Source organism: Salvelinus fontinalis, chromosome 5 (genome assembly GCF_029448725.1).
Source record: "Salvelinus fontinalis isolate EN_2023a chromosome 5, ASM2944872v1, whole genome shotgun sequence".
Taxonomy (NCBI): Eukaryota; Metazoa; Chordata; class Actinopteri; order Salmoniformes; family Salmonidae; genus Salvelinus; species Salvelinus fontinalis.
The window spans coordinates 9315916-9338457 of NC_074669.1; the positions used below are offsets into that span (position 1 = coordinate 9315916).

The following is a 22542-nucleotide window of genomic DNA, read 5'->3' on the forward strand; positions in this document are numbered from 1 at the left end:
CTCTAGTCTGTGATGTGGAGAAGGCATCTGTGTAGTGTAGTCTACAGGGATGGCGTGTGTGTGCGCGTGCGCTGCTCCTCTCCAGAGCATAGAGAACCTGTAAACTTGCATAAAACGGAGGATTAAAAAAGGACATGATTGGAAACAGCCTTACAGGAACAATGACATTGGGATTAACTTTCAGGCTAACTCAAGCAATATTTTTTCTTGGTTGCTGCATTGTATGGCAAACTAGAATTGGAGGAAGGGATTACAGTTACAATCCTCTTCTAAAAACCGCTGTATCTTAATTACTTTAACTTCAGGGTAGAGGAGGAAGCCACTACCAATTACACACACAATACCTTTATCAGGCCTTCTCTGTCTCTCACACACAGACCTTCTCTCTCTCTCTCGCTCGCTCACTCACTCACTCACTCACTCACTCACTCACTCACTCACTCACTCACTCACTCACTCACTCACTCACTCACTCACTCACTCACTCACTCACTCACTCACTCACTCACTCACTCACTCACTCACTCACTCACTCACTCACACACACACACACACACACACACACACACACACACACACACACACACACACACACACACACACACACACACACACACACACACACACACACACACACACACACACACACACACACACACACACACACACACACACACACACACACACACAAAAAAAAGAAGGACCGAGATAATATGGAGATTGCTTGATACAGCTGGTCAGATGTATAAACTAACGATTCCCTCCAAAGGAGAGGACCATAGAGCTGAGTTAGTTCACTGGGATGGAGAAAGAGGACTATCATCACCCACAGTGTTAGCTAGCTGGCTCCCTGGCCTACTACCTCTGACAAGCTATTAATGGTGAGCAGTTCAGCTCTGTTTGAAGGCTGTATTAATTAGGGAAGAGAATGACAGAACCCTCCTGGAGTTCACTGATCCTGATCCAGTGCTTGCAGCCACAAACCGGTTTCTTCCGGTTCTCTTCATTCAAACCCATGATGAGGATGTATGTAGGTAATTTGGGGTGTGTTACTATAACTGAAGTAGCTTTGTGGTGTTGTGTCATTTCTCACAGGTGATGATTGGCTGAAGACTGTCTCTTCTTCTGAAACTGTATCAATCATTGTACAAAGAGTTTGTAGACAATGTTCCGTCTAACTTTCGGGGGCACTGAGCAAATTTTAGGTCTTGTGATCAGAAACTTCGAAGAACATCCGGTTCGCGTTTACAGTGAATACTAAGGCTGTATCCTTATAGTTTTAGACAGTAGCCAAAAGGCTATTGTGGCTATTTAAGCATAATGTAGGTCTACCAACAATACCAATGGAGCAAATCCCATAACATTTTCACATGGAAATAGCTTTTGATTTCTATGATATAGCCTTCAGTAGCCTATATGTGGTGTTCAATGCAGGCCTACATTATTTGCACATTGAAGCCTGTCTCAAAATACAACTGCCCCTTTAATTAAAATAAGCTTTTTAACTGACTGGCTTTTCAAAGACAGGTTGAAATGTAGCCTACAGGTTTTGTGCTCTTCTAGGAAGCATTATTTCCCCATTGCTGACCTATACGTATCTATAACTGGGCTAATAACTCGCTAACTAGCACATAATATCAACAAATGTGCAAACGCGCTGGTCTGCTACCCCCGCCAATAGAATTGTACTCCGTTTCGCTCTGGTTCTGCGAATAACAAAATCACAGACTAAATCTTGCAAAGTTAGATTTGTTTTGATTTGTTGCATTGAAAAGGTTATGATATAATGTTGATTCGATCACAAAAAAACATTGATCTATATAGTACAAACTAAAGGGCGAACTATGAAATGTAATCTATTGGGTCTCTGCATGGCATTTCTTCAGCACGGAAGTCCTTGAGGAAATGCGTAGCACCCAAAAAAGTGAGAACAAGGTGATCTCCACTATGTTTTCCAGTTTGCATTCATTTGAACTTTCAACCTCGTTTTAAACCTAGAGATGCTATGTTTTTCAGTTGGTAGCAGCATATCCTCAGTGGAATGCATTGTATGTGCAGTAGTAGTGATAAGGACTGGCTGACAGGGGTAAACGTCACAGATAAATAAATAAACTCAAGAGACCACAATCCACTCAATATCATATCTTAATTAGATAGGACGAGTTTAATTAAAATGTAATCATTAAATTGATTTTCTAATTAAAATGGAGTTAGCTGGTGGTTGATCTCATTGGCTCGACAGTGTGCAGTCATTGATCTTAGTGTGTGTGTGTGTCTAAAGTGTAGTTGTGTGTTTCTTAACTTTGAGATGTATGTACAGTACAAGTCAAACGTTTGGACACACCTACTCATTCCAGGGTTTTTTTCTTTCTATTTTCTACATTGTAGAATAATAGTGAGACATCATAGTTATTTCATAGTTTATGTCTTCACTTTTATTCTACAATGTATAAAATAGTAAAAATAAAGAACAATCCTTGAATGAGTAGGTCTGTCCAAACTTTTGACTGGTACTGTATGTATGTAACTGAACAGTTTTTAAATGTATATAGGCATGGTACTGAGGGCATGCACATACAATTGAAGTCAGAAGTTTACATACACCTTAGTCAAATACATTTAAACTCAGTTTTTCACAATTCCTGACATTTAATCCAAGTAAAATATTCCCTGTCTTAGGTCAGTTAGGATCACCACTTTATTTTATGAATGTGAAATGTCAGAATAATAGTGGAGAAAATGATTTATTTCAGCTTTTATTTATTTCATCACATTCCCAGTGGGTCAGAAGTTTACATACACTCAATTAGTATTTGGTAGCATTGCCTTTAAATTGTTTAACTTGGGTCAAACGTTTCGGGTAGCCTTCCACAAGCTTCCCACAATAAATTGGGTGAAATAACGCTTTTCAGTTCTGCCCACAAATTTTCTATGGGATTAAGGTCAGGGCTTTGTGATGCCCACTCCAGTACCTTGCCTTTGTTGTCCTTAATCCATTTTGCCACAACTTTGGAAGAATGCTTGGGGTCATTGTCCATTTGGAAGACCCATTTGCGACCAAGCTTTAACTTTCTGACTGATGTCTTTGGATGTTGCTTCAACATATCCACATAATTTTCCTTTCTCATGATGCCATCTATTTTGTGAAGTGCACCAGTCCCTCCTGCAGCAAAGCACCCCCACAACATGATGCTGCCACCCCTGTGCTTCACAGTTGGGATGGTGTTCTCGGCTTGCAAGCATTCCCCTTTTTCCTCCAAACATAACATTATGGCCAAACAGTTCAATTTTTGTTCCATCAGACCAGAGGACATTTCTTGAAAAAGTACGATCTTTGTCCCCATGTGCAGTTGCAAACCGTAGTCTGGCTTTTTTTATGGCGGTTTTGAAGCAGTGCTTTATAGTTATAGATCATCTTACAGAATAAGGTTAGGGTTGGAATTAATGAAGGGAAAAGCAATGCAGTAGTAGTGTTTAGAGAAGAGTAAGCAGGAGTGTTAAACTTCTGATAAAAGCACTTCCTGGGTACATGACCTGCACGCCCTTGTCCCAACTGTTGCATTGATAAAAGTTGTACCTCTCGTACATCAAGGCATCGTTTCTCTCACAGGAATGACTACATTTGAGAGAAAAGTTGTCACTTTTGCTACACACAAAAGCCCCCCCACCATCGACTCAGCTTTCAAACATGAGAAGGTAATAAAAGTTATAGGCTATCCAAGCATGTAGCTCTTGAAACCACTCTCTTCAATACTGAATACATGTTTGTGTTTGAGACAGCACTTCCCTGCTTAATCGCCTTTCAGGTTATGTCGATATAGGACTTGTTTTACTGTGGATATAGATACTTTTGTTTCTGTTTCCTCCAGCATCTTCACAAGGTCCTTTGCTGTTGTTCTGGGATTGATTTGCACTTTTCTCCCCAAAGTATGTACATCTCTAGGAGACAGAACGTGTCTCCTTCCTGAGCGGTATGGCGGCTGCGTGGTCCCATGGTGTTTATACTTGCGTACTATTGTTTGTACAGATAAACGTGGTACCTTCAGGCGTTTGGAAGTTGCTCCCAAGGATGAACCAGACTTGTGGAGGTCTACAATGTTTTTTTCTGAGTTCTTGGCTGATTTCTTTTGATTTCCCCATGATGTCCAGCAAAGAGGCACTGAGTATGAAGGTAGGCATTGAAATACATCCACAGGTACACCTCCAATTGACTCAAATTATGTCAATTAGTCTATCAGAAGCTTCCAAAGCAATGACATCATTTTCTGGAATTTTCCAAGCTGTTTAAAGGCACATTCAGCTTAGTGTATGTACATTTCTGAAATAATCTGTCTGTAAACAATTGTTGGAAAAATGACTTGTGTCATGCACAAAGTAGATGTCCTAACCGACTTGCCAAAACTATAGTTTGTTAACAAGAAATGTGTGACGTGGTTGAAAAACGAGTTTTAATGACTCCAACCTAAGTGTATGTAAACTTCCGACTTCAACTGTACGAATGAGAATGAAGCAGTCACTTTGATACACTCATCATTTGAATGTATCAATGCACAGTTAACAATGTGAACTCTTCAAGTCAGTTCTGTGTATTAAATCAATAACATGTCTAATATGTTTACATTCAACAGTACAGGGATCACGCATTCTCACTGCTCTTTTTATGTTAGATTCACTTGCATGTTTTAATGAATATGCTACTTTGCTGCCATCAGTGCCATAGAGAGTGACCTATGTGTAGATTTAATCTCTGTGTTTTTGTCTGAAGGAACGGTGTGAGTGTGTGTGTGAGACAGTGGCGAGGGGAGGGAGGATGGGAGTCTCTCTGACTTGACTGAGCTTTGATGTCGCTCATGCGTGATTCCCTCTGTTCTTCCGCTGCATGAAAGATGAAACGACTGCATGGTGTTTTCGGAGCAAGTATTGCTGACACGGCTTAGTGAGATGGAGATAAAGAGAGGGGGGGGGGGGGGGCAGGTGATAGAGAGAGATTAAGAAAGAGATGGAAGCGAGAGACAGAGAGAGAAAAATAAAGATGACCATTCTGGGGCAAACCTCTGTGAGTGAAGAGATGAGACTGTTCTTACTCAGAGAGAATCTCCCGTCCGTCTGTCCTGCATTCGTCTTTCACAGGTTGATGATGAGGCACTTTTCTAAGCCCAGTCTAGCTAGCAGCTGCTGTTTAATTCTCTAGATGACTGTCAGTGATGAACCTGAAGAATGCTCAGTGAATGCTTTATCAAGAGATGGAGACTGCAATCAAGATGATGACCAGTTGGCCCCAGTCACTTATATCTTATACTGCACAGTAGCCTACATGTCTTCTCTTGTTTTGTATTACAGCACATTGAATCCAGTGAGTGAGTTGGTGCTTGAAATCTAGTCAGTACCGGCTCCAGACACAAGCGACATATGCGGTCACTTAGGGCAGGGTTTCCCAAAGTTTTTGTCCTAGCATTGCACAGCTGACTGAAATAACCAACGCATCATCAAGCTTGGATTATTTGAATCAGCTGTGTAGTGTTATGGCAAAAAACAAAACGTGCAGGGGGGGTTGCAGGACCGAGTTTGGGAAATCCTGGCTGGTTGTTTTGTTCCTGTCCAGACGCTGTTCTTGTTTTGTTATATGTCTGTTTATCCTTTAAATCGTCACTCCCTGTACTTGTTTCTCGTCTCCCAGCATCTGTCCTCATACAATTAGCCATGGCAGCTATCTAAACTTGTAGTTTTCATGGCCCAATACCGACCTGTCACGCAGGGCACATGCCCAGGGGCCATGACCTCTAGGGGGCCCTTTTGATTTTGTTAGTCACACTCACTCAGATATTAACATGGCATAAGTCATGGCAAAATGTGTAGAATTGCAAGGAATTAACTTTAAAGAATATTTTTATCTCCACCCCATGGCATTTAATAAAAATTGCATTACATGTGTTATAAAATTGCAACGTTTTTTCTCTGCCCCATGAAAAAAATTGTAGAACTGCAGAAAACTTTCTTTAAAACTGCAACTTCTGTTCTTTTTTCTTTTTCATTTTTTACTCAGTCGGGTCTCAACTTACTATTAAGATTTAGAGACAAGGAGCAAGCACGCACCCAGGGGCCCTGACCTCCAGGGGGCCCACATTGATTTTGTTAGTCATTCTCACTCAGATATTATTAACATGGCATAAGTAAAACTGTAAAACAAATATATCTCCACCCCATGACAAAATGGGTAGAATTGTAGGAAATTAGGTGTAAAACAGATTTTTCTGCCACATGCCAAAATGTGCAGAATTAAACTAAAATGTTTTGCCTGCGAGGTGGCCCTGACTCTGGTACTTCTCTTTGTGTCTGACTCTGAGCCACAACATTCGTTTTTTCCACAGCCTCCATCTGTGATGCCTGTCTCTGCTCAAGGATCTGTCTTCTCTCTCCTCTCCCTCGGCACAGCCTGCATTCCTCCAGTTCCTTTGCTACTACAATAAACAGTGATAATTCCTGAGTGCTCTGTGTGGCTGTGACATACAGTACAAGCATCCACACAGCTATAGCATTCTCTCCAGTCCACACAGCACCCCCCTGCCTGTTACAGAGTGGGTCAGCCCACCACCCCACTGTGGAGCTTGACATGGTACATCCCGCTGGTACTGTTCTTAGAGCATGGTCATTGATTCCATAGTGAACAATCTCCTCTCCTCTTTGTCAGGGTTGCAGGGAGGCACTGGGAAGGAGAGATTAAAAGAGGAGAGTCCACTGATTCTGCTCGTTTCAAGGCATTCCTCTGCGCTCTCTCCCTCTCTCTCTCTGCCCCCCCCCCCCCTCCCCCCCGGTATGACCCTGTTCAAGAGTGAATATCACAGCCTAAGACGTGAGTATAGGGCAGTCTGCCTCTCTCTCTCTCTGTGTAGTTGTGTGTGTCTGTGTTAGTAAGAAAGCATATTGATGATGCATATCTAATTGGTAATATATACTGTATGTTTATTGTGCCTGAACTTTAGGTGAGAAGTCTTATCCTTTGATGAGCTCTACTAACACATATTCCATGCACAGATACATGACAACATCTGATCAAGGATGTTTGACTATCTGTGCAATTAAAGGGGTGCCTCGTAGTACACTGACTGAAGCATGTCTAGAATGTAGTTTATGTGGGTAAGAGGTTGGTGAGCTGAGGTGATTGAAGAGGCTATGTAGATAAGTATCTGCCAAGATGGCAGGAATCGATCAGATTCTGCAGCTTGGGCCAAAGTAAATGAAGCCTCTGTCACTCACACACTGAGAAGGACGTGTGTGTGTGTGTGTGTGTGTGTGTGTGTGTGTGTGTGTGTGTGTGTGTGTGTGTGTGTGTGTGTGTGAGAGACCCTTGTGTAGTGGATGTAAACTCGCCCACAGCATGTTAGAATGTTGCTGCTCAGGGTAAAACAGAATTTCCTTACAATGGATCTGTGACCCCCATCCACAGTTGGGCTCTGTCCGGTTAAAGGGGGGTGAATGTAGTTTTGTGTGTTGTTGTGCAAAGGTTGCTAGTTTGATCTCCGCTTTGGGCAGAACAGAATGCACTCTGTTACACTTGCAAAATTTGCTTATCTTTATTGGGTTTAGTAGCCTGTACGTATGAGGATTCAGCCTACTAATATAGTTTAATCATATTATAATAAACAGACAATCTTCTATTTACCACACATAAACACCTGCTGTTATTTTCTTCTAACCACAATACTGCCCTACCAAGCAAAAAGGCAGTAACTTCTCATTTGGTCAAAAATGTGTTCATGTGATTTCTGCTACATTAAATACATGCTTAATCATGTGGACAAGTATCCTGACTCTATTGTATTGTGTTTTGGAGAACATGGGGGTCATGTTATCAGTAACTGCATAAAGTTACTGTGAAACCAAGGTAAATAAAAACAGTTTTTCTCAGTTCCATGCTCTGTGGAACTGCCTTTTTGCTTGGTAGGGCAGAAAACATAAATGTCTCTATATAATTAATAATCACAGTGCATAATATACACTGAGTGTACAAAACATTAGGAACACCTGCTCTTCCATGACAGACTGACCAGGTGAATCCAAGTGAAAGCTATGATCCCTTATTGATGTCAACTGTTCAATCCACTTCAATCAGTGTAGATGAAGAATTAGGCCAATACTGCATGTTTTTGTCCAAAAGGCAGGCTCAATGTCTCCATATAATTAATAACCACAGTGCATTATATACAGTGGGGCAAAAAAGTATTTAGTCAGCCAGAACTTGCATAATTGGTGGCTGACTAAATACTTTTTTGCCCCACTGTATATTATCTCATCTCCCTCTCTCTCTCCTCCTTCTGTGCTATATGTTTACCAACAATACAAGGGAATAATAAATAAATAACGCTAATCATTCAGTCAATGATGCGCAATTACCCATTACCAAGCTGTGAGCATTCCCGTGACCTGACAGCGATATCGATCTCCGGGGTTGGGCGATTAAAAGTGCCATGGCAGCAGCTAACAAATGGCAGGCGATGGTGCTCATAAACCCTGCACTAAAACATTAATGCACCACAAACAGAAGAGTGCCTTTCTGTCATAAACAAGGCTGTCATGGGGTGTCATTTCTGTAAGGGTGGGCTTTGGGCCGCTGCCAGAGTCTGATGTACGACTGCTGTTCAACATTGGGCTGTGTGCTGTGCCAGAGTCTGATGTATAGTACGACTGCTGTTCAACATTGGGCTGTGTGCTGTGCCAGAGTCTGATGTATAGTACGACTGCTGTTCAACATTGGGCTGTGTGCTGTGCCAGAGTCTGATGTACGACTGCTGTTCAACATTGGGCTGTGTGCTGTGCCGGAGTCTGATTTACGACTGCTATTGGGCTGTGTGCTGCTGCCTGCTATTTGGACAGAGATGTGCAGTCCTAAGTAGATAGTTGAGACCTAAGTAGATATCAATGTCAAACTATCAAATTCGAACAATAAACATATATACTGCAATGTGTATGCTTGATTGAATTCCACCTTTTGTTTGGACTGACAAGGGTTGCTGGACGGACAGGTAGGGCAACAGGGAGGAAGTAGAGAGAGGGCCGGCTGCCTGTCAGTCAGGCCCCTGGGAGAAGGTAAGGGAGTATGGAGCGCTATAGTGTCAGTAGAAAATAAATAAAGGAAGTACTGTGTCCCATGCCCTTTGAGAGAGAGAGAACTCTGCGTTGACAGACAGGTACATGTTGGAAGGAATGAAGCAACACAACTGTGAGAGGCTATTAATTTGACTCTGGCAGACGGAGGGCAATTATGCTCAGAGTCCTCTCGTTAATTTGTCCTTCTGGGAGTGTATGTGTGTGTTTGTGTGCATCTGGCAGCCCACTCTGCTCACCTGTCTAACTCTATTCCAGTTTCCCCAGGGGTTTGCTTTACGAGGTCACAGCTGTCCTAACACCTGACATTACTAAACCTCTAAATTAATGTGACTTTATAGCCATCGTTGTATTGTGTTTCAGATAGGACCATGACTGGGGAACTGAGGACAAGCCGACCAAAGGCAGGAACCAAGAGAGCCAGCAGTGAGGCCTACAGGCGAGTCAAGGTTCAGCCTCATTAAGGGCATGAACCACACAACTACCACATTCCCTTATAGCCTTTACTGCTATGGGGCCATTCCATGAAATTAGTGCCTTTGATATTTTAAGTATAAATTGTTCACCAATATTGAATCGTAAAAGCCTGTTATATTAAATGAGGTGCCCTTTAATATAGACCACATGGAGAATTTAATCAATCAGATTATGAATATTAATAAAGTTTTTGTATATTTTTTGTATATATTTTCCTTTATTATTTTATCCTAACCCTACCATCCCTCCTCTAATTGGAGTAAACTCATGGACAACAACTCTTAGGCTTCTACTTCCAGCTTATACATACCATATACATTTTACAGACACAGTATATTTTACAATAGTTGTCTTTTGTTTGTTTTTAGTCCCATCCTTCAGCTCCACTCAACCCCTCCCATCTCTCTGAACAGTGAACACCATCCAGTTTTGATTTCTAGCTGCCATATATTTTTCCACTGTGCTGTGATGTTTCACAAAAGTTCTGAACCTTTCTATTCTCATAGTTTCTACAGATTGTAAATTAAAGATTAACATTTTTACTAAGAGTATTATTATATTATTGATCGATTGACTATGACTTTTAAATCACCCAGCAGTGCTAGCTCCAGGTAAATGTTGCAATTCTTCAGCCGTTCCTAAACCTGCGACCAAAAACAAGCTACTGTATGGACAGTACCAAAACAAATGATCTAATGATTCTGTCTCTTCCAGCTGAGATGGTTGTATCCTCCATATATACAACATTATATTGGTTGCAAGAATTTTGTATAATAATTGAAATTGAAAAACTCTAAGTTTTGAATCAAGCGTTCTTTTGTGCAACAGTTCATAGACCATGTGCCATGGAATCGGCACATTGAAAATCTCTTCCCAACTATTTTGCAATCTATACGGCACAGCTGTAAATGTTTTGGTCCTTAAATGAAACTGGCATACCTTTTTATTTATTGCAATTTTCTAAAGCCAATTTTGGTCTTTAATGCAGGGCCGACAGACTTCCACTTGCCTCTTCCATTTTTGCGGTAATGCTGCAAAAATGTTGGTTATAATTTTGTGTAGAGCAGACATTTCCATATTTTTGGAATAAAGTCTTACTAGCACCAAAATTCATCATTTTGACATGCCCCTCCATGGACCCTCTGTGACTTCAAGGAAGATTTTAACCCACTCAACCCCAAGATTTTCACCATCATTGTTAAACCCTAGTTATTTTCTTTCTTTGAGAAAGTCATTTCTGAAGATTATTATTTATTTCAAGTGAATAGTGATTCACATACGCTATATATACAAAAGTATGTGGACACCCCTTCAAACTAGTGGATTCGGCTATTTCTGACACAACTGTTGCTGACAGGTGTATAAAATCGAGTACACAGCCATGCAATCTCCATAAACAAACATTGGCAATATAATGGCCTTATTGAAGAGCTCAGTGTCTTTCAATGTGGCACCGTCATAAGTGTTTTTCCCTTTTTTTGGGGGGTGTGTACTTTTTTGCCCCGATTTCAGTTCGTCAAATTTCAACCCTGCTAGAGCTTCCCCAGTTGCCAATCACCATATAAAGTCCTCAGAAAAATAAGAAATTACTAGAAGATAACTATGTTTACCCCCCTTCTTTTTTTTTGGTGTGTACTTTTTTCCCCCGAAGTCAGTTCGTCCAATTTCTACCCTGCTAGAGCAGCCCCGGTCAACTGTAAGTGCTGTTATTGTGAAGTGGAAACGTATAGGGGCAACAACGGCTCCGTCTCGAAGTGACAGGCCACACAAGCTCACAGAATGGGACTGCCGAGTGTTGAAGCCGAGTGTTGAAGCGCGTAGCACATAAAAATCGGCTGTCCTCGGTTGCAACACTTACTATCGAGTTCCAAACTGCCTCTGGAAGCAACATCAGCACAATAACTATTTGTTGGGAGCTTCATGAAATGGGTTTCCATGTCTGAGCGGGCGCACACAAGCCTAAGATCACCCTGCGTAATGCCAAGCTGTGGCTGAAGTGGTGTAAATCTTGCCCCCATTGGACTCTGGAGCAGTGGAAACACATTCTCTGGAGTGATGAATCACGCTTCACCATCTGGCAGTCCTAAAGACAAATCTGGGTTTGGTGGATGCCAGGAGAAAGCTACCTGCCCCAATGCATAGTGCCAACTGTAAAGTTTGATGGAGGAGGAATAATGGTCTGGGGCTGTTTTTCATTGTTCGGGCAAGGTCCCTTAGTTCCAGTGAAGGGAAATCTTAACGCTACAGCATACAATGACATTCTAGACGATTCTGTACTTCCAACTTTGTGGCACAGTTTCTGGAAGGTCCTTTCCTGTTTGAGCATGACAATGCCCCCATGCACAAAGCGAGGTCCATACAGAAATAGTTTGTCAAAATCAGTGTGGAAGAACTTGACTGGCCTGCACAGAGCCCAGACCTCAACCCCATCAAACAACTTTGGGATGAATTGGAACATTGACTGCGAGCCAGGCCTAATCGCCCAACATCAGTGCCCGACCTCACTAATGCTCTTGTGGCTGAATGGAAGCAAGTCCCCGCAGCAATGTTCCAACATCTAGTGGAAAGCCTTCCCAGAAGAGTGGAGGCTGTTATAGCTGCAAAGGGGGGACCAACTCCATTTTAATGCCCATGATTTTGGAATGAGATGTTCGACGTGCAGGTGTCCACACACTTTTGTTAATGTAGTGTACATCTGTTCCTTGTTTTACTTAAACTATTCCTTTTAACATATTTTTTTCAAAAGGAACATTGAACATCTATCTCATAGTTAAATCATAGTGTAAAAGCAGGTGAGCTCGTTTTGGGCATTTGCTGGTGTTTTGTAGTGGAGAACTGAGTGGGCAACACTTCATTGAAGTGTTATCTGTGAAATAATTGTCGGAGTAGAGAACACACGATTTTGTGTGACTCAAAATGGGTCAAAATTCTACAAACTTGGTTCTATTTTTGACTCTTGACGTGCTGCAAGTCCCACCTCTCCCATCTCCTCATTGGTTTTTAGGAGCATATACTCACGTGGGCGATTGAAAGATGAACTGAGGTTCACACTACAATCCAGTTGGTGGTGGTAATGCACCTTAAAGTTGGTTGCCTATCACCATATAAAGTCCACAGAAGAAGAAGAAGACGTTACAAGAAGCTAACTATGTTTTCCCATTTTATTTTTTTGGTGTGTACTTTTCCCCCCTAATTTTGTGATATCCAAATGGTTGCTGCGTCCTCCGAAACACGACCATGCCAAGCCGCACTTCTCACTTAACTCGGAAGCCAGCCACACCCATGTGTCAGAGGTAACACAGTATGGTCAGCGTGCATGCGCCCGGCCTAACACAAGGATTGGACAAGGACATCTCGGCCGGCCAAACCCTCCCCTAACCCGGACGATGCTGGGCCAATTGTGCGCCGCCTCTTTGATGTCCCAGACACGGCCAGCTGCAACACAGCCTGGGATCGAACCCAGGTCTGTAGTGACGCCTCTAGCCCTGCGATGCAGTGCCTTAGACCGCTGTGCCACTCAGAAGGCCTTAGGTTTTCCCTTTTGTCTGTGAAATAATTGTCAGAGTAGAGAACACACGATTTTGTGTGACTCAAAATGGGTCAAAATTCGACAAAGATCCAGAAAAAAGGACCTTGTGCATTTCAAGTAAAATAACTACCTGCGTCTCGTGTGGATGAACAAAATCAACATGCGTGCGATGGCGCATGAGCGTACCTGGTCTCGTCAGCATGTTACAGAGAGCGCGTTGTTTTGAGAGCGGAGAGGAGCAGAGAGGAAGAGCATATTTATTCTATTTTCCCCTACTGTACTGTACGATATTCATTGATTATGCGTTAGTACAATAGCTTTGGTCCAGTTTTTCTTAAGTACTCTTAAATTGTTGCTAGTGTTAGTACTAAATTATCCTCTAAATTACACATGTTGCTTTTGCTTACATAGTGAATAAAGTCAATGTAGATGGCTTGCTAGCTAGAGTTTCTGCTTGCTGGTAGCTCCTTGACTTCATAAATCTTAGTAAAATCACTTGTGATGTCTAGTGGAGGCCATATGCAGCCAGAATTAACTTGATTTCTCATTATTTCAATTCGCAAGATAGAATGATCGCGCAACCTGCCAGCCATCAAAAATGTAACCTCTGCAATTCATGAGCTTGGACGCTGGCATTGATGAACGTGATGAAACGTGAGCGCAGTATAGTAGCTTTCATTGACTTCAAAGGAAGCAGTCCCTCAACTGCTGATGTCTGATGGCAATGCCGGATGCCTGAAGACTATAGCGTAGCAGTGCCGTAACATGTCAACCCCGTTACCCATAGATAAATATTTTAACAATTAAACATTTCTGTGAAGCTTTCAGTTGCCTCACCCTGTTGCACACAACACACTTCCATTCCCCCTGTCAGAAGCGGATTCATGGCTGATTTAAGATGAAATCGTCAACCCTGTTACGGTCAACCTTGTTACTTTATTTCGAACTTAGTATGCACTTACTGTAGTTAGTTTTTCATTTAATAACCTTTTTAGATGGGAAAACTTGATTTTTATGAAGTTGAATATGTGCTCTTTATGGCAGAATGTTAAAATGAGGTGAAAAGGCACCAAATTGGTGGAACAACCCTATAACTCATAGTGAAAGAACCATCTCCCAATTATGTCTAGACTTAGACAATGGATAAGTAGTTTAAAACATGGCTGTTCTCATTTGAGGAAATGAGAGCCTCTGTCATTTCTCAATAGCAGTAGCAGTTTGTTGTTAAAGCAGTAGTTACCACAGTGTTATTGTTGTAGTATTCCCTGTTACTTCCCTACACGTTTGGCCTTGCTGAATGTGACTCCATAATCTGTCTGGACACTTCAGGAGCAGCTGCTGCAGAGGAATGCCTTTGTCAGAATGATTCAGTAAAACCCAGCCCACCGCTGGTTTATACTAGGTCTAACGACGTGTTTAAAGTGACGATCCTAAAGTTTGCATCTAAACACAGCTAGCCAACTGCTACCATTGCTGTTGCTACTGTTGCTACTGCTGTTGCTGCTACTGTTGCTAGTGCAGTTGTTTCTACAGCAGCTGCTGCTACTGTTGCTACTGCTGTTGCTGCTACTGTTGCTTCTGCTATGGTTGCTGCTACTGTTGCTACTGCAGTTGTTGCTTCTACTATGGTTGCTGCGACTGTTGCTACTGCAGTTGTTGCTTCTGCTACGGTTGCTGCGACTGTTGCTACTGCAGTTGTTGCTTCTGCTATGGTTGCTGCGACTGTTGCTACTGCAGTTGTTGCTTCTACTATGGTTGCTGCTACGGTTGCTGCGACTGTTGCTACTGCAGTTGTTGCTTCTGCTATGGTTGCTGCTACTGTTGCTACTGCAGTTGTTGCTTCTACTATGGTTGCTGCTACGGTTGCTGCGACTGTTGCTACTGCAGTTGTTGCTTCTGCTATGGTTGCTGCTACTGTTGCTACTGCAGTTGTTGCTTCTACTATGGTTGCTGCTACGGTTGCTGCGACTGTTGCTACTGCAGTTGTTGCTTCTCCTATGGTTGCAGCTACTGTTGCTAATACAGTTGTTTCTATTGTTGCTGCTACTGTTGCTACTGCTATTGCAGTTGTTGCTTCTGCTGCTTCTGTTGCTGCTAATGTTGCGCCTACTGTTGCTACTGCAGTTGTTGCTTCTGCTATGGTTGCTATGGTTTCTGCTACTGTTGCTGTTACGGCCCGGCTACACTATAGCCATAAGTGCGTCCGGCATTGCCGTCAGCTGTTGAAGAAATGCTTCCTTTGAAATCAATGAAAGCTGCTTCACTGCCCGTGTTGCACTCGTGTTGCGTCACGTCTAATGGCAGCGTCCAAGCTCAATAATCGCAGAGGTTCCATTCTTGATGGCTGACACGCACGTTAATTCTATCTTGTGAATTGAAATAATGAGAAATAAAGTATATTTTGGTTGCATATGGTCTCCACTAGACACCACTGGTTATTTTACTAACATTTATGAAGTCAAGTATAGCAGCTTTCATTGATTTCAAAGGAACCATTCCTTCAACGGCTGATGTCTGACGGCAACGCTGGACGCCTGATGGCTGTAGTGTAGCAGGGCCATTATAGTGTAGCTGAAGTGTTGCTGCTGCTGGAAAAACCAACATCAATTAAATGTATCACTGTCGCTGCAAGCAGACAAAGGATTAGTGTGTTTTTGAAAATGTGATTATTCTTTGAAACTGTTATGGTGTGACCTTGCAGACATAATTCCAGCCCCACAATAGCAGCGTCTACTCTTACGATTAAAATCTCACCATCACGTCCTCTCTGGATGTTTTGTTGGCCTGTAAGGCTGGTTTAAAACAGCCATGCTACTGTGCACTATTCTTTGGTGCAATGTCTCCACGTTTACATTTTTGGTTGTTGTAATGTGGCATAGTTAGTTTTCATTAGATGGGAGGAGAGATAACAGGCAGAGAAGAGCAGGCTGAGTGAGGCATGGACGCCCATACAGCTGCTGGGTGATGCATTACAGTACTCCCTCCGTTTCTCCATTCCTCTCTCTCTGTTTGTCAGCACCTTGGCTCCCCTCATCCTCTCCTCCCCTCCTCTCCCTCCCTTCCCCATCCTCCCTTCTCCTTCTCCCCTTCTCCTACTTACCTACCTGCACCTCTACCGCACACTGCCACACTCCATTAAAATCCAGGTAGCAGGTAATAGACCCTATCAGATATTTATGTAGTTGGTGCTATATGTTAACTATTATAAACTGGGTGTTTCAAATGCTGATTGGCTGAAAGCCGTGGTATATCAGAGCGTATACCACGGAAATGACAAAACATGTATTTGTACTGTTCTAATTGCATTTGTAACCAGCTTATAATAGCAATAAGGCACCTCGGGGGTTTGTGGTATATGGCCAATATATCAATGCTAAGGGCTGTATCCAGGCACTTCATTTTGCCCCATACTAAAAAACAGCCCTTAGCCGTGGTGTATTGGCCATATACAACATCCCCCCGTGCCTTATTGCTTAAATATACATTAGTTCTAACTTGAAAAAGTATTTGTTAGTTTACAATTGCACAATTTATGCTACCTGCATATAAAAACCAGGAAGACTGCTGGAAATGCCCGAACGCAAGATTGTATTTTTGATGACTCACATGCTGACCACACCGCTTGCGTCGCAAAATAAATGTACACATACATGTTATTCAATCATTGCATCCACACTGCTTGCGCGCGCCTAGAAGTCAGTTCTATTTGTGACACTGAACACGATGCAAGTCCTGCCTCTCCCATCTCCTCATTGGTTTATAGAAGCATATACCCATGTGCCATCTCCTCATTGATTATACCCATGTGGGTGATTGAAAGATGAACTGAGGTCGGTCGGTTGTGGTAATGCACCTTATTATGAAAGTTAGATGCCAATCGCCATATAAAGTCCAAAGAAGAAAAGGCCTGGAAGGAGGAGAGATGACTAGAAACGGTTGACCGTCTAATGTGTGGATTAATTGTCAGCTTAGAGGACCTTGTGCATTTCAGGTAAAATAACAACTAAATGTTTGTACCAGGACAAATTAGCTAGCAACTGCAAGCTAGCTAGCTAAATTGCCATAAATGTTTAATGCTTTTCGACCTGTCCCCAAATTAATATTTGTTGATCCAAGATGGCGTAGCAGTCAGACGTCTTTGTCTTTGTCCTGTTGTGTCCCTTGTATATTTATTTTTATATATTTTTCTTCGCATATCTTTTTAAAATATTTTCCTAAACCTCAACTTCTAAATACTCTCCTGCAACCCGTCTCACCCAATGTGGCGTGGATCTGTTTTTTTCTAAAGTATTTCTATTTACTTCGGTCCTGGAATCCCTCATCTGAAGCTACTCAGCTAACTAGCTACCAGCTATCAGTCAGCAAACCACTGCTAGCAGTCATCAGCTAACCTTTAGCTCGGAAAGCTCTCGCCAGTTCGTACAATCGTGACTCAAACCAGAGCATAACAGATCAATTTTTTTCTCTCCATATCCCCGGATTCCTACCGCAAACTCTGAACATTTTCATCTGGATTTTCGCAACTAGCTAACCGCAATCCCGGATGACTACTCCTGGCTAGCGTTTCCATCCCGGAGCAAGAACCAATTAGCCTGAAGCTAGCCCGGCTAGGGCTCCTGGGCTACCACCGAAGCCCACCCCTGGGCTACAATATCCGGACCCCTCCTACTGCCAGTACGGGGCACGGAACCCCGCCGATCCTCTACGACTGGAATACCGAGATAAACTGCCCGAGGATTCCAACAGGCCCCTCAGGCGCGACGTCCGCTGAAGGACCATTCTACTAACCGCGGCCTGCTAGCTACCTAGAGCTACTTGGAACCCTACTAATCCACGACTGGTCTATCGACATCACCGCACGAAGAGGCAAAAACAGACTTACCTCCATCGCGACATCCCCCAAAGGCCCTTCTGCTAACTTGTTAGCCCCAGTCTGCTAACTTGCTAGACCCGGTCTGCTAACTGCTAGCTTGCAAGACCCGGTCTGCTAACTGCTAGCTTGCTTCCCCCAGTCTGCTAACGGCTAGCTTGCTAGCCCCGGTCTGCTAACTGCTAGCTTGTTAGCTCCGGCCTTCTAACTGCTAGCTTATTAGCCCCGGCCTGCTAACTGTCTGAATCGTCGTGACCCCAGCCAGCCCACCACTCACTGGCACCATATGATCACTTGGCTACGCATGCTTCTCTCTAATATCAATATGCCTCTCCATTACTGTCCTGGTTAGTGATTACTGTCTTATTTCACTGTAGCGCCTCTAGCCCATCTCAATATGCCTTAACCAACCATGTTGTTCCACCTCCTACATATGCGATGACATCACCTGGTTTAAACATCTCTAGAGACTATATCTCTCTCATCATCACTCAATGCCTAGGTTTACCTTACCTTTGTCTGTACACTATGCCTTGAATCTATGCTATCGAGCCCAGAAACCTGCTCCTTTTACTCTCTGTTCCGAACGTGCTAGACGGACAGTTCGTAGAGCCTTTAGCCGTACCCTTATCCTACTTCTCCTCTGTTCCTCTGGTGATGTAGAGGTTAATCCAGGTCCTGCAGTGCCTAGCTCACTCCCACTCCCAGGTGCTCTCATTTGTTGACTTCTGTAACCGTAAAAGCCTTGGTTTCATGCATGTTAACATTAGAAGCCTACTCCCTAAGTATGTTTTATTTACTGCTTTAGCACACTCTGCCAACCCAGAGGTCTTAGCCGTGTCTGAATCCTGGCTTAGGAAGTCCACCAAAAACCCTGAAATCTCCATCCCTAACTATAAAATTTTCCGCCAAGATAGAACTGCCAAAGGGAGCGGAGTTGCAATCTACTGCAGAGATACAGTTCTGTCCTACTATCCAGGTCTGTACCCAAACAATTCGAGCTTCTACTTCTAAAAATCCACCTCTCCAGAAACAAGTCTCTCACTGTTGCCGCTTGCTATAGACCACCCTCTGCCCCAGCTGTGCCCTGGACACCATATGTGAATTGATTGCCCCCATCTATCTTCTGAGCTCGTGGTACTAGGTGACCTAAACTGGGACATGCTTAACACCCCGGCCATCCTACAATCTAAGCTTGATGCCCTCAATCTCACACAAATTATCAATGAACCCACCAGGTACAACCCCAAATCCGTAAACACTGGCACCCTCATAGATATCATCCTAACTAACTCTCCCTCCAAATACACCTCTGCTGTTTTCATTCAAGATCTCAGCGATCACTGCCTCATTGCCTGCATCCGTAATGGGTTTGCGATCAAACAACCACCCCTCATCACTGTCAAACACTCCCTAAAACACTTCTGTGAGCAGGCCTTTCTAATCGGCCTGGCCGGGGTATCCTGGAATGACATTGACCTCATCCCATCAGTAGAGGATGCCTGGTTATTCTTTAAAAGTGCCTTCCTCACCATCTTAAATAAGCACGCCCCATTCAAAAAATGTAGAACTAGGAATAGATATAGTCCTTGGTTCACTCCAGACCTGTCTGCCCTTGACCAAAACAATGCCTGGGGAAAGAGATCAGACACATTTTGTTAATTTAATTGCATTCAGTTGATAACCATGATACATTTTTACCATCTTATGTTAGGTCCCTGGAATGTGTGCCTGGTGTTTTTTGCCCTGCAACAGTCTGGTCTCACGCCTCATCTCTTTTGTTCCTCAGATAAACTCATCAGAGAGTTGTTGTTTGAACTTTCTGTCTGCATTTTAAATAACCTCCCACTGGACTCTTTTTCATATTTTACATAGAGGCTTTCAAAAAAAGACAGTTTGCATCCATATTCATAAGTTTGACACATCAGTTCAGAAGCAAAGATGAGAGGACTTGGTCTCCCATGTGACTTGGCTGGAGTGTTTTTTTGCTGTTGGGGCTGTTTTTTTGTGTTTGTATTTGTGTTTTTATTCTTGTTTATGTTTGTGTTTGTTTGTGTGTGTGTATGAGTGTAAGTTTGGGTATAACGTATTGGGCATAACCACAAGGCTGTTTGTGTGTGTGTATGAGTGTAAGATTGGGTATAACGTATTGGGCATAACCACAAGGCTGTTTGTGTGTGTGTAAGTTTGGGTATAACGTATTGGGCATAACCACAAGGCTGTTTGTGTGTGTGTATGAGTGTAAGTTTGGGTATAATGTATTGGGCATAACCACAAGGCTGTTTGTGTGTGTGTAAGATTGGGTATAACGTATTGGGCATAACCACAAGGCTGTTTGTGTGTGTGTATGAGTGTAAGTTTGGGTATAACGTATTGGGCATAACCACAAGGCTGTTTGTGTGTGTGTATGAGTGTAAGATTGGGTATAACGTATTGGGCATAACCACAAGGCTGTTTGTGTGTGTGTAAGATTGGGTATAACGTATTGGGCATAACCACAAGGCTGTTTGTGTGTGTGTAAGATTGGGTATAACGTATTGGGCATAACCACAAGGCTGTTTGTGTGTGTGTAAGATTGGGTATAACGTATTGGGCATAACCACAAGGCTGTTTGTGTGTGTGTAAGATTGGGTATAACGTATTGGGCATAACCACAAGGCTGTTTGTGTGTGTGTATGAGTGTAAGTTTGGGTATAACGTATTGGGCATAACCACAAGGCTGTTTGTGTGTGTGTAAGATTGGGTATAACGTATTGGGCATAACCACAAGGCTGTTTGGCTCAGTCATCTGTCTATATTATTACACCATGCTAGTTGTGAATGACACTCACATCCTCTATTACAATGACCTTGGCATGCTCGTTTTCTACCTCTCTGCACCCGCCAACGCCACTCTCCTCTAAGTGTATTCCTGTAACCATCCTCCCCAGACACCAGCTTTCACATCATCAAATGTTATTTATTTAAATGTTTTAATTTAATTTTTAAATATTCTTTATTTTGACATGGAGTCCTGCTGAGACCATGTTCTCTTTTACAGATGAGTCCTGTATACACATTAATACACATCAATTACACATCAATATATACTATACACTATACACATCAATTACACTTCAATATACACATCAATATTCACATAATGTCAAGTGGCAGCCATGTGACCAATACAATTTGATTTGATTTGATGAACTGTGTCATGTTGACACTGTAGGACAGTGTTTCCCACAGGGCTATTTCAGTATTCAGGCTACTGTATCAATCAATCAATCAGTCATTCGTTCATGCCATCACACAGCATACGAAACATGCATGCTTTGAAATGCAATCAAGCATTTTAGTTTTACAATTAAATAACAAAGGGAGCTTTGAATAATTAGCCTAAACAGTAAATAAACCGCAATTCACAAATGCATGCAACTGTTTTTAGTCTGCTGTAATAAAGGCTTTATATATATTTTTTGTTAGAACAGACTCTCTGGTACACTTATTTATTTAGTGTTGTTTACACTTCCAAATGGTCAGAAAAAGTCATAATATTGGAATCTAACAGCAACTGTTTGGCACACATAATACTAACGCAATGCTTGCTGCTATACCCTACTTTTTCTTGATCTCCAGTAGTTTCCATAACTAAGTCAAATGTCTTCCACAGACCTGACTTCCCCTTTACCTCCTGAGCAACCAGTAAACATTGGCCCGTTTTTTTTGCACCTCCTCCGCATTCATTTTGCTGTCACGTGTTACCGTGTTCGGAGTTTGTTATAATCAATTTATTAATGTGATTATGGTCAAGCCCTATTGGTCACATGCATGCGATGCTTACAGTACCAGTCAAAAGTTTGGACACACCTATTCATTCCAGGGTTTTTCTTTATTTTTTACGATTTTCTACATTGTAGAATAATAGTGAGGACATCAAAACTATTAAACATATGGAATCATATAGTATCCAAAAAAGTGTTAAACAAATCAAAATATATTTTATATTTGAGATTCTTCAAAGTAGCCACCCTTTGCCTTGATGACAGCGTTGCACACTGTTGGAATTCTCTCAACCATCTTCATGAGGTAGTCACCTGGAATGCATTTCAATTAATAGGTGTGCCTTGTTAAAAGTAAATTTGCGGAATTTTTTTCCTTCTTAATGCGTTTGGGCCAATCAGTTGTGTTGTAACATGGTATAGAGACGATAGCCCTATTTGGTAAAAGACCAAGTCCATATTATGGCAAGAACAGCTCAAATAAGCAAAGAGAAACAATAGTCCATCATTACTTTAAGATATGAAGGTCAAGTGCTGTGATGAAACTGGCTCTCACGAGGACCGCCACTGGAAAGGAAGAGTTACCTGCAGAGGATAAGTTCATTAGAGATAACTGCACCTCAGATTGCAGCCCAAATAAGTTCTTCACAGTTTTCAAGTAACAGACACATCTCAGCATCAACTGTTCAGAGGAGACTTCGTGAAATAGGCCTTCATGGTCGAATTGCTGCAAAGAAACCACTACTAAAGGACACCAATAATAAGAAGAGACTTGCTTGGGCCAAGAAACATGAGCAATG

General features: G+C 42.4%; 1 protein-coding gene across 3 annotated transcripts in view; it reads left to right on the top strand.

Moving 5' to 3' along the window:
* Nucleotides 1–6645: 6645 nt before the first annotated feature.
* Nucleotides 6646–22542, top strand: part of LOC129855057 (RNA-binding Raly-like protein) — a 55765-nt gene continuing 39868 nt past the window's right edge. Inside the window, exons 1-2 of one of the 3 annotated variants that reach the window (XM_055922337.1) lie at nucleotides 6646–6850; nucleotides 9466–9541. In XM_055922337.1, the coding sequence (XP_055778312.1) occupies nucleotides 6814–6850; nucleotides 9466–9541 (113 nt within the window). In that variant the 5' untranslated portion in view covers nucleotides 6646–6813. The remainder of the gene's footprint in view (nucleotides 6851–9465; nucleotides 9542–22542) is intronic. The other 2 variants (XM_055922335.1, XM_055922336.1) reach the window with 2 other exon arrangements.